The sequence below is a fragment of the Sceloporus undulatus genome, chromosome 6, assembly GCF_019175285.1.
Source record: "Sceloporus undulatus isolate JIND9_A2432 ecotype Alabama chromosome 6, SceUnd_v1.1, whole genome shotgun sequence".
Classification (NCBI taxonomy): domain Eukaryota; kingdom Metazoa; phylum Chordata; class Lepidosauria; order Squamata; family Phrynosomatidae; genus Sceloporus; species Sceloporus undulatus.
In genome coordinates this window covers 91,251,272-91,264,176 of record NC_056527.1, presented here as the reverse complement: position 1 = coordinate 91,264,176, position 12,905 = coordinate 91,251,272, and the positions used below count along the sequence as shown (strand labels likewise).

Below are 12,905 nucleotides of genomic sequence, written 5' to 3'. Positions count from 1 at the left end.
TCCATCTGCACACATTTTTTCATTCAAATTCCTCCTTAACAATCAAAGGCTTGGGTGGAAAAGTACTGTGTGAAGCTCACAGGGCTGATCCATTCCTACTGTTTCACACTACTGTTTCTTTCTGGTAGGAAATTCAAAGGATGACCTTTTACAGAATCAGGTTCCAGGTGGAAAGAAAACACTAGAGACTTAACTTTTTTGTGTGGACAAAATGATCTACAGAGAAGCATGGTCTTTCAAAGCATGCAGCTTTATCATTGTTCAGGTTTCATCAGCCAAGGCAAAGCACATTTCTGTCTCTACTCTTGACTACATTTGACTGTCAAACTGTTGCTCTTCAACTGAGTTCATTGGGCATTTCATAAATAGCAGCCACTATTTCTCAATACTTATTAAATAAGCATCTTTGAGCACAAAGATGGAGAATGGATGGATGGGAGTTTGCAGAGAATACTGGGTAAGACTAGCAGAATGTAGCTATAATATTTCCACCCCCTCTAAAAAAAAATCCCGCACATATATAAGTGGAGAATTCAGACAATCACTTAATAAACTGAGATATTAGCACACCATTTGCCTACACACACACAGCCACTTTACAGAGTCCTCCCTTGGCTGGAGACCAATCAATCTGGTAAGACATCCGTTAACTGTTGTTTCCTATTTTGTCTCAACCAGTTAACAGTCATGGAACAAACCAAAACAGTTTCAAGACATGGATTAGTATCATGGCTAATTCTGTTAATCATAATGTTTGGCTTCAAACAAATCAGTGAAGAGATGTCCCGTCTTAATTTGATTGCTTCTGATTAGGCTTAATGTCCAATTGAGGTTTTCAGAGCATAGATAGTTAATACCTACATGGCTTATTAAACTCTGTTAGGTGGAAGGACCCCCCTCTCCTTATTTGCCAAGGTTACCTGACACATGAGGCTCTTGTGCTGAGTTCTGGAGAGGCTGGTACATGTTGAAAGTAAAGGTCTGTGTCTCTGATGCTCTGCTATCATCTTCAATTCCATCTACAACTCTATAGAGGGTGGGAGATAAATCAGCTTTAGAAAGGAATCAAAGGGTAGGAGGACAAGGCTGAACAATAGCTTTTAGGTTCAAATACCTACTTATGAAAGAACCCTAACCTACCTCAAAGGGCATGGTGGAGGGTACACAAGCTCATTGGAAGAAAGGGAGGGAAAGAAATTTAACAAATAAAAAAGGCGAGGATGTCAGGCAGCTGGAAATGAATGAACTGAACCTCATCATCAACAGCTCTATGAACACAGAGGCACTGCTTTATCCCTGCATTTCAAGTCTACATGCATTAATTTCTCAGTGCTGGTAAGAAAAATGATTTATTGTATCAACTGACAAGCCCTTATCCAGCAGTGCTGTGGTATATTGGAAGTGCAGGCACTCATCATGAAACGTCCCCACCACCATGCTCCTCAAGAAGAGTCTTACAACAATAAACATTTGTGTTGAGCCATTTATAATTCTTAAACTTAATGTGTCTTTTAGGCCCAATAAAAATGTTCTGTTGACACTGCAAGTCCTGCACCATTCTGCCCTTGCTCTTACCTGGGGCTGAGGTCTGGGGGTCCATAATTCATGAGAGAAGGAATGAGGAGTTTGCCAATTGTCCGCGCATTGGTGATCTCGCTGTCAGAGAATCGATCCTCCCGGCGACACCGTGAAGAAGGACTATGGCCTCGGTTGCAGCGAGCTGGAGACCGACAATTTCGCCGCAGGGCTGAGAACTGCCGCAGGTCATCTCCTAGGAGGCTGCTGAAGGAGCCCTTCCTCACGGGACTGTTGAGGTTGGGCAAGAGGAGTTTGCGTCGGGTGATGGTGGCAGGTGAGGGTTGGAAGAGGTCCTCAGTGTCCTCAGTGTATTCCTGGATGGAGGGCAGGGGCTTCTCAGGGGCAGCACCACTTTCAGAATGAGGCTGGCCATAAGGAAAGAAGGATGTCAATAGTTCAGGGGTGAAGGGGAACCTTTTCTTAAACCCTTCATGCTATACATGTGATTTTGTGGCACCATCAATGTTGAGGGTATGTATTAATCATGCAAAGAACCATTACAAACCATTTCATATGTGCACTTGAAACCAGTTTAAGTCTTGTCTGTGACAACATGGTTAGCCTAAATACAAGGTTATTTGCAAGGTTAACCATTATTCTTCCCATTCTACACAAAGACAGTCATGCAAGCAGGGTATTTTCATATAGTCATGGCTGAATATCCTTAGAACTAAGAGAAGCACATGGAATAAACTGTCCATTATAACACTTAGAATATTAGAGTTCAGATGGAGTAGTCAGGGGCCAAGACAAAATCTGTGGGGCCATTCAGACTACCTTTTGTACCGAATTGTAACCCGGATTAAAAGTCGGAACTTCCCATTGGCACTGGTTTAAATACATCAGAATTAGGGTTTTACACACCCGAACCAGGACAAATCCCCCTTAGAGAGTTTTTTCCAAAAGTGGATATTTCCCGTTTCTTTTAGGAAAACCCAGTTTTTTCCCCGCTGCCAGAAAATGTGAACTTGGCCCCGGTGATGATCGGATCAAGTTCAGGGGAGGGATTTAGGTCAGAGGGAGGGCAGAGGGTGGAACATGCCTCCCTCTCGCAGGCAGCTTTCTCTCTCTCTCTCTCTCTCTCTCTCTCTTTTTTTTGTAATTTTATTTTTGACAAATTATGCTAATGCTTGTTCTACAGGTTGTGTATGTGACAGAATATGTGAATGCTTGTGTTCCTTTAAAATTTGGCAAACTGATACAATGTGTGAATGCTTTTGCTACATACGTGTATGTAATGGCATTCTGGGGTGGCAATCTGAGGGAAAGCAAAGAAAGAGGATGCAAAGATGGCATTCTGAGGTTATTATTATTATTATTATTATTATTATTATTATTATTATTATTATGACAGATTATGCGAATGCTTGTTCTACAGGTTGCTACATATTGATAGAATGTGTGAATGCTTGTGCTATATGTGTGTATGTAAGGAGAGGTGGCATTCTGGGGTGGCAATTGAAGGGAAAGCAGATGCAGAGATGGCATTCAGGTGGCCTCCCCTGCAAGCGACATTTTATTATTATTATTATTATTATTATTATTATTATTATTATGACATATTATGCGAATGCTTTGGGCTGAAAGGGAAGGGAAGGGGTTCCAAAGAGGAGGAAATGCTGGGCTGGAAGTGAAGGGGAAGCTAGAGGCTGGCATTCAGAGGGAAGGCTGTGGAAACCCATGATTTTGGGGGAGTCACACTCTCTCAGCCTCAGGGGAAAGGCAATGGCAAATCGCCCCAGAACCAATCTTGCCAAGAAAACCCCAGGATGGGGTGGTTTTAGGGTTGCCCCAATCAAGGTAAAGAGTAGTGGGCACTTGTAACTGGGGTGATTTGGTATGGGGGCAACCGGATCTACCCAGTTCTATCCAGAGCAAATGGGCTAGTGGGAATGGGGCCTGAAATTTCACACAAATTTCCAATAGGTCAAAATTAAAATTGAGGATTTTAGTTTCAAACCTCTGTCAGATTTGACTTTCAAATGTTGACTTTGGATGGCCCATGCTATAGGTCTTTCTAAAAATATTCCTCAAAGTTATGCACTATTGTGTGTCATTAAATAGGAAGGTTATAGTGCAATCCTATATATGCTTGCTCAGGAATGAACTCCACTGAGGTCAATGGGACTCACCCATACTAAGTGGACATACGCTTACAGCTTTAAACACATACTTAATTCTCCCCATACTGAAACCCATTTGACTATAAAGCATTTAATTATCCCACTTAAATAATGCCCCTGAATATTAAATATTTCTAGATAAAAACTGAGACTGGTTTAAATTTAAAGGTCAGGATGGCAAATATCAACCTGCCAAATTTATGGTGTTAGAATTCAAAGACATAGCCTTGTTAATCTGGAAAATCAAGAAGCAAAGGGATCTTGGAGCACCTTTGAGACTAACTGAAAGAAAGAAGCTGGTAGCATGAGGTTTCATAGACTTGAGCTTACTTCCTCAGATGCATGGAGTGGAGTGGAGAGTCTAGGGATTAAACTTATATAAGCACGCTGTGTGTAAGAATGTCGACTGAAATGCAAAACTTTGTGGGTATAGAGATAAAGTGACAAGTTCAATTTTAACTGTGGTTGTTGGGGAACAATGACAGAAAGAAAGATGTTACCTAAAGCCAAAGAGAGTAGATGTACATATGAATGAACATCTCCTCTTTGGACCCCACACTACATTCCAATAATCATACTTACTCTGCCCTAAATCAGTAATATTACAGTAACTGAGAATGATAAGTGTGTGAGTGAAATATTTAGGAGAATATAATTCAAATCAGGATATTATGCTTGGAAATCCCCTCCTCCCACAATCAGTTTGTCCTGTGATCATGAATTCTTTCCCCATCCTTGCCCTCTGCTCCCCCAGAGGAAAATTCAAGCTACCTGGGATAAACGTGGGGACCTGGAGAATCGGAGAAGTCCCTGAAAAGGAAAACAACAACACATAAAGGATAAGTTCTTTCACTTTCCACTACCCAAACACTGTCTTTGGTTGTTAGGCTGACAACTTTGTTAGAAGTTTAAGAGAAGATTGACACACATAGGGTTTTTCTACAGTTCTGACATCATGAAACATTTACTGTCCATTCTGCCAGAATACCATCTGAAAAACCATCATGTCCTGAACTGTGAAACATAAAGGTTTCCTTCCCCCCCTGCCAGCAGAAATTAGATAGATTGCAAATCTCCAGGAACTGCTGTAAAGTAGCAGGATTATTGAAAAGAGGGCTTTAGAAACAGGACCTATGGAATGTATTTCTTGCACTACAAACACAATCTGTTAGGGGAGTGAGTTTCTGGCATACTTTCTTGATGTCTCTCTGCTTACTTCTGCAACACTTTGGCACTCATAATGATATTGTAGCTATCATTTCAGTAGAGGTCAGGTGAAACAATGGACCAACAGGGTTTTCATTAGGTCATATAAACTTGTTGCCCGAGGTTTGGAGCCTGAACAAATCTTGGCCTATTGATCCTTGCTTGATCCCATGGCAGGCCCAAGATATTTTGCTGTCTGATGAACTGGACAAGATAGTGGGAGGCATTATTTAATGTCCAGAAGTTGGGTGGACCAACAGTTGGATTTTGCCTCAGTACTGGTGATGGAAGAACATCTTCCATCATACCTCAGGACAGCAAATAAGTGGAGGTGGGGAGAGCTGGAAATGTTGCCTGAAACACAAAGCTGGGTTTTCACACTTTTTACCTGAGGCTATTGTCTCAGGGTGCCTAATAATAGAGCTGGACCTGCTTGATTCGTTCCTTCCCAGCTTTGACAGACAATAGCTAAGAGATTACATCCAGAAGTTCTATGTCCTCCCTCCATCCCAGTAGCTGTAATACCTCAGAAGCCCCAATGGGGAATGGGGGAGGCAAATTCAGATGATGAAGAAGCACCTGGCTTCAGCTCAGAAGGGGGAAGAAACGAGGGTGTTCTCCTAGATGGTTTGCATCCTTCTTTTTTTTTCCTTTGGAGCCCAGAGCAGCTACATTTTCTTCATCTGAATTTCCTCCAGCATCCCTCCCATCCTCACCAGTAAGCGGTGGCCACTCCTGATGTTTAACCGCTGCTAGAGGCAAGTTTTGGAAGGAGTGCAAAAGGCTAGAGAGTAGCTCATCCAAAAACAAGAAATGCACATAGATACTGCCAGTGCGTCAGATCCATTTCCTGGATTCCTGCTATTTGTTCTGTTAACTAGTGCTGCTCTCACTGATCCACTCGCCTACCTCTGATTTCCTCTTCCACTCTTCTCCTTCTTCAGAAGAAGAAATTTTAGTTTGAGAAAAAACCTGACAATTCCGTTAAACGACATATCTTGCAGAACTACAGTTTCCAGGCTTATCTGGAAAGATTAAGTGCCTTAATAAACAATTTAAATGAAGTTCTCTTAATTAAGTACAATAAAAGTGTGAGGGAATCTTCACACAAGTGCTACATGAGTATCTCAGCCTTGTTTCATGCAGGTTTTAGCTCAGGTCGCAAACTTCAATTATGCCTACTCTAGGCTAGTTTAAGATACCACAAAGGCGTCAGATTCCATCTGATCTTGAAAGCTAAATGAGATCAGCCCAGTTGATACTTGGATGAGAGACTTGGATGGGAGACTGCCAAGAAATAGTGGATGCTATAGGCTATATTTCAGAGGAAAGAACTATCAACACCACCTCTGAATATTCCTTCCCATAGGAAATTCTTGGGGTGACGACAGGCAACTTGAGGGCATATGCACACATGCACACACACACATCTTTGGGTCCACCTACTTATAGCTCTAACCTGTGCCATTACCAGCATGTGACTTTTGATATAATGTCTCAAAAGGAAGATGCCCCTTGATAGAAAAAGCTTCCTAACTTGAGTTAAAACAAACACACATGGGGTAGGGAAGCAGCATTGTGATATTACACTCCACTGCTCCTTTTACTTTGTTCACTGTGTCCATTGTAATGTTATGTAGAGATCCTTAACGCTCCTGAAATAGTTATGTAAAGATCACTGCCAAGTTTTCTCATCCTTGACAAGAAAGAACCCTTTTTTGGTGAGAAATGTATACAAAGATCTTGGTTTTCTGCACATAACTGTTATTATAGAAAAACAAGAGGGGTTTGCACAAATTAATTTTTTCCACAAAGAAGGCATGAAAGGACAAAACTAGTAAAAAAACAAAAACGAAATCCAAACCTCTCATATTGTTGTCCAGAATGGAGGAGTGAAAATTATTTGTTTGTTCTTGCTTAGAAAAACAAAAAAATGCAATGTACATCTTGATCAAAGGAAGGTAGGTTTGTAGTGCCACAATGCCAGCCCCTTCATCCCCTGGTACATTCTTCCTACCTGGGATGAATGTCTGACAGGCCTTTTAAAATGCAGGCACACTCTTATTCTTTGCAGACTGACAGGTTCTGTCCATACATACTCTCACCTTTGCTGGAGCAGGGCCTTTTCCGAAAACTTCTACATTTATTTACAGGATTTTTAATTGTAAAATAATCCATGCACAGACACAATATACAGCCTTCTTATCTGTTCAGGAGAGAACTGGGGAAAGTACCTTTTGGACAACAGTTATCAAAATCTCCAGTCAGTATAGTCAGTGACCATGTTTGTGGGTGGATGCTGGGAATTTTAGTCCAAAAGGTTACTTTTTCAAGTTCTTGGGGGCAGCTGAAATGCACCCCACTATCACAGTAGACAAACCTAGGGACAGACAATTTTCCATGTGCTACAACAAAGTGTCAGGAAGGGAAGGGGAAGAAGAAAGTTCAGGATTGCTTTTGACACTGAGCGGATTGTTGTGATGCCAGGTGGGAGCAGCAAGACATGTTGAGGGAGGCGGTGGGGTGGGGGAAGTAGGATTGGGTTAGGACACAAGACCTTTCACCTCTAGGTCACTGGCTCGAATGTAGCCCTGGCCGGTAGCGCCCAAAGCATGTTACCATCCGACGGCTGTTGGAGAGCTTACGGGTTACTGGCTGTTCACGGTCTTGGTCCTAGTGGACAAAAACCACCATCACAATCAGCAGGAGTTTGGGCAAGCTGTGGCCAAGGGAAAAATTGTAGATGGAGGAAGACATGGGGTGAAGGAGAAATGGGACAGGGAGGAAATGAGTTTGATGATACTCTAGATCCTTTGTCTGGGAAAGGCTAGAAGACTCAGGAGGAACAGCTGGGAGGTTGCCACTACTGCCTCCAGCATCTGCTGCCTGGGGTAGTTTCCCCACTCTGTCCAATATTAGCCAACCCTGTCACCACAAAACATCCCACAACCAGAAATGTGCATTCATGTGCGTGTGTGTGTATCAGAGAGAGAGTGAATGGTATTTTACTAATCTGGACACAGAAGAACCGCTACACAGTGGTGGCCATGTGCAAAAAAATATAGGGTTCCAAAAACTTTAACAGTTGTATAGAAGAAGTTCTGCTCCTGCTGAAATCCCCTCCTCTACACAATGGTTACATGTCTAGGAGCCTTCCCCCCTTTTGTGTGTGACCAGGTGGAGCAAAGAATCTTCTTTGTCATTACTGCCTTCTTTTTCTTTTTTCACTTGTATTTAACTGTATGTTCTTTCACAGTAAGTTGCCTTGAAGGCTTGATGCAAACATTTAAACTAAATAACATTGCCTGATTCATGTGGTTGAGCTACTCTATAGAAACCATTTCCCACATGCTGATCATTTGCTGGGTGGAGCAGTTAAATAACCAAACAGACAAAAGATACTGTGCATTTGGCTTATTTTGTTTGTAGTTTTTAAAGATCCAGGCCTATTAGATCACATTTCATATCCTCTTTTTTCCCCTCCTGTGAACATGCTAGATGTAAACCCAATTATACAATCACTGAATGCTGGCTGGGAATTGGGGCTTGTGGCTTTTTGTCCTGAAATTAGATCACTGGGTGATAAGATCTCTTGCTACTGCCTCACAGGATTCCTATTACTGTGAGGATAAAGTGAGGAGGAAGAGAGCAATGTATGGATTTTACATGGAGGCAAATTGCTGTAATCCCATGCAGAAACGGGATTTAAAAGTCTGATCCCATGTAGAAACGGGATTTAAACTAGAAAAATCCCGTGTTTGTGCAAAGACAAAATAACATGACATTAACCCAAATGGAAAGTTGCCAAAACCCACTCCTTTTTACTTTTGGAAGTTCTTGAAAGTAAAAAGGAGTAGGTTTTGGTGACTTTCCGTTTGGGTTAATGTCACATTATTTCACCTTCACACAAACATTGTCTGAAAATCTACCTGCTTTTGTAGGTTTTTTCCCACTTTTTGTTTGGGTTAACCCCCAACATCATTTTCTTTTGCAGGTTTTTTTCTAGTTTAAATTCAGTATCTGCATGGGATCCATCCTGTGTGATAAACTCCTATGCCACCTTGAGCTCATTGGAAGAAAGGTGGGATATAAGAGTTAACTAATAAATAATTGGGAAAATCCATCAGGCTTGTGCACTTCTTTTCCTGTTGGATACTTGGTGTAATTCCCATTGTTCCAGTGGGTGGCTATCTATGGGGCTATATTAATTCACCCTGGGAGGGCTTGGAGGGCTGTACCTCCTCACTGCATCCTCCCACAAACAAATAAATACATTCCCTCAAAATGCCTGCAAATCCCTTCAAGGGGTGGGAGGCCAGAGTAGGCCTTTTTCGCAAAAGTAAGTAGTGAGAAGCCGCTTCCTGTGTACTTACTGTTTTTAACAAAGGCTTCGCTTGGGCATAAACATTGCATAGCGGATAATCTAGACTATTAGTAGTCATGATAACTATTAACTATATACAAAATTGGAAAATGTTACTTTTTTGGACTACAATTCCCAAAATACTTCAGCTAACATGAACACCAGCTAAGTTGACTGCAGAATTTGGGAAGTTGTGGTCCAAAAAAGTAACACTCCCTCATTCTGGCTGTACACAATTAGTTGGGACATTGCAGCTCAGCAAAGCTTGTCAGATCTCGGTATATAATAGTTAAAATATGATTTACAGGAGATGCTGCAATGTGAAGTCTGAAATGGCTTCAGACTGATTCCAGGGACCTGCACTTTAGGCTCTGTATATATTTACATATATTTGCCTTCATCACTTTGCAGAATGGATTAGTCTTCTCTTAACTGTAGAACAAAGAGCTGTTTGGGCTTCTGATGCCTCATCCCCAGATCATAAGAAAATCCTGCTCTCCCCATGCATCACTTCTGAAATACCAAATTATGTGCATATTTTCAAGCCTCTCCTTGTAACTTTAATGGGCTGAAATGTGACTTTAAAAAAGAAAGCTTGCATACTGAATTCTAATGTTTAAGATGCTTATAGGGAATTATGGAATATGTACAGCCAGTGGCATCCCTAGAGTTGGTGTCACCCAGTGCAGACACCTGGCGCTGCTGGGGTGGATGGGTGGGTGCTGCCAGCTGCTCAAATGCCTACCCAGGGCTGTGAGGTGTGTGTGTGTGTGTGTGTGTGTGTGTGTGTGTGTGTGTGTGTGTGTAATAGCTGGGTAAAGCCAACCAAGGTACCGGGGAAGATGACAAAGGTGTGCCACTTCATCCCCAGTGCCTTAGTCATCTCAGGCAAGCCAAGGCATCAGGAAAAGGTGAGGGGGTGTATGCACTCCAGGGCAGCAGGTAAGGAGGGAGGAGCATGCGCTTGTCCCCCTTTCTCTGCCACCTTGGGTCCCTCGAGCGCTGCAACAGCAGAGAAATAGTGGGCCTTGCACCACCAACCCACTACAGGAGGAAGGACCAACTGGGTGTCACCCCTCCTCTGAAATGTCACCCAATGCTGTCCGCACTCCCTGCATCTCCCTTATGTTGCCAATGTGTACAGCCCTGCTAAAGATAATTCATCCCACAAATTAGAGCTACAAAACCAATGACCCACAGAGCCAAAGTCAGCTGACTGGCCAAAATTTTCAGTGACTGACTGAAGCACAGTCCAAGCATCCATCCCCTCCCCATCTTGAGTGGCAACAGTGCTTTGCGACATCTTTCCAACATTAATTCCCGCCTAATGTACCTCATGTGTTATAAGGCCACCTGAGGCAAGTTGCTTTACCATACTGATTGGCCAGCCATCCTGGGCCAACATTTAGAAACATTACTATTAGATTTCAGCTCCCAGAATCCTCTAGCCAGCATGGCCATTCTGGGAACTGTTTTCCAAATATGTAAGGTTTCCAACCTATGAACCCAATCATGACAGTGGCCCACAAAAAAGGGCTCGATTAACTGGTGTTTTCATCTTTTTCTGGTTCTGGAGTAACCTGCCTAATTAGTCATTTTTCTGCCTGAACCTTTGTAAATAGAAGATTTTCTGAGCAATTCACCCCCAATTTTTCTAGCTTTCTTGTTATCTCTGAAAAAAGCTCACTTAACAAAAATATGTTTAGGTAGAGGGAAAGTTGGTATGTAATGTACATCCTTTTTTGGGGTGCTTTAAAAACCTGGAAGATGTGTTTCATTAGCAATGACACTGGGAGAAGAAGGAATGAACAGGCAAACATGAGGAGAAGAGAGGTCTCTGTTGTACTTCCTCAAGACAGTTGTCTGTCTCCATCTGCAGGCTGCATTTACCTTCCTTGCAAGTGAGGAATGGGTTGCAGGGAGAGGAGCAGGCAGCACTCTCTTTCTCAGCTCAGGGAGGGTTATAAGAAGCAGTGATGAAAGGATGCTGATGTAGCCACACAGTACAGGGAAAATTAATTTTGATGGCTTGGGACTGGTGGTTGTAAGCTTAGCAGAGGATGTGAAAGATTGCTGGAGAAATCAAGGGGCCTGCCTTGGGTAGAACTAGCCTTGTGGGAACAAATGACTAGACATATAGGAAAGCAAAGGGGAAGGGGTAGGCAGACATCTGTATCACCAGCAGCATGCTTCATCCACCTACCTCAATCTCACTGCCTTCGCGTAGGTTGAAGGTGAGGTCCTGATGAATATCCGCCATGAACTTGGCTGAATATTCAGGGTATAGTTCCAGCACCTCGAAGAGCCCACGCAGACTGATGTATTGGAGGTCACAATAAGTGAGGGCCTTGACATCCGCGTTGGTCTTGATGACTTGTTCTTTGCTGGGCAAGTCAGCACCAATGAGATCCCCTTTGCCTATAATTCAAAGAAATAGCCATGTTAGTCTGAAAAATCCGAATGCAAAGGGATCTTGCAGCACCTTTGAGATCGATGTTGCTAGCATGAGCTTTCATAGACTTGAGCCTATTTCCTCAGATGCATTTGGTGAAGTGGAAAGCCCAGGGACAGATCCATATAGCAGTTTGTGTGGGGGGTAGAAAAGTTGTTCATCCAAAGGGTTGAGCTAATCCAGGTTGGCATATTAGGAGCATGTGATAGAACTGGATGGGATGACTGCCAAAAGTGGATGGAGCCACAGCTGGTATGTTAAGACTAAAACTCACATAGTTCCATGCAGATCATCTACTACTACTAAGGTGGGTATGGAAAACTGTGGAAGGGCAGGGGATTGCATTAGACTTTACCCCAGAAGTCCTTGGAGGACAACATCTCCCACTACATCTGCACTTGCAAAAACACCCCAAAAATGGTTTTGCACTGAATGCCCCCAAAATACTCTAGGGAACACGGGGAACATTTTTACCATGTTTTATGGGCTTCTGGGCCCTTTTAGGCCCAGGAGAGGACTTTTTAACAACAGAAAGTTGTTTCTGTTTCAAAAAAGACTTCTTCTGGGCACAGAGCAAGGAAGGAGAACAAGGAACAAAGCAGACAACATTGCTAGTTTATTTATTTAACTTACTTAGTTTATGCCCCCACCTTTCTCCCCCAAGGGACCCAGTTTAAAGAATCTTTCTCAAAAAGGGTGACCAGATGCCCTAACCACAAAGGAAGAAAAGGCACTACAAAATCTAGGGGATCAAAGAAAAGTGTAGGACATTAAAAACAAAAGCTGAAAACAAATCTAAATGTAAATTCGCGATTCTTAGTCATTCTCAAAATGGAGGGCATTCTGAAATTCCTCCTGGACAGAAGGTTGAAATGTAGGACATGCCCTGGAAAAGGAGGACATCTAGTCACCCTGTTCTCAACCTGATGCCTTATCCAGGAGCCATTATTGCTCCACTCTTGCCCATTCTCAAGTGGGAAAGACAAGGGAGCAGTGAAGGAGACTGAGCCAATGTTTTTTGATACCATAATCCTCAGCATTTCACAGATGAAAACAGGAAGAAACGTGCAGCGTCAGGGGGTGGTCAAGATGAAAAAAGTTATGAATGAGGAAGTACATACCAGGTAGGAGTGGCTGCAGTAGTTTGTTTTTGCTTGAGTCTACAGGGAAGGGCAAGATTGAG

At 42.7% G+C, this 12,905-nt stretch overlaps 1 protein-coding gene across 1 annotated transcript in view; it reads right to left on the bottom strand.

Annotated features, from left to right (window-relative positions):
• KCNH4 (potassium voltage-gated channel subfamily H member 4) overlaps window positions 1-12,905 on the bottom strand; it is a 69,386-nt gene that overhangs the window by 5,808 nt on the left and 50,673 nt on the right. The window contains 4 exon segments of the mRNA XM_042477408.1: window positions 921-1,027; window positions 1,576-1,943; window positions 4,473-4,511; window positions 11,474-11,688. Of these exon segments, the coding sequence (XP_042333342.1) occupies window positions 921-1,027; window positions 1,576-1,943; window positions 4,473-4,511; window positions 11,474-11,688 (729 nt within the window).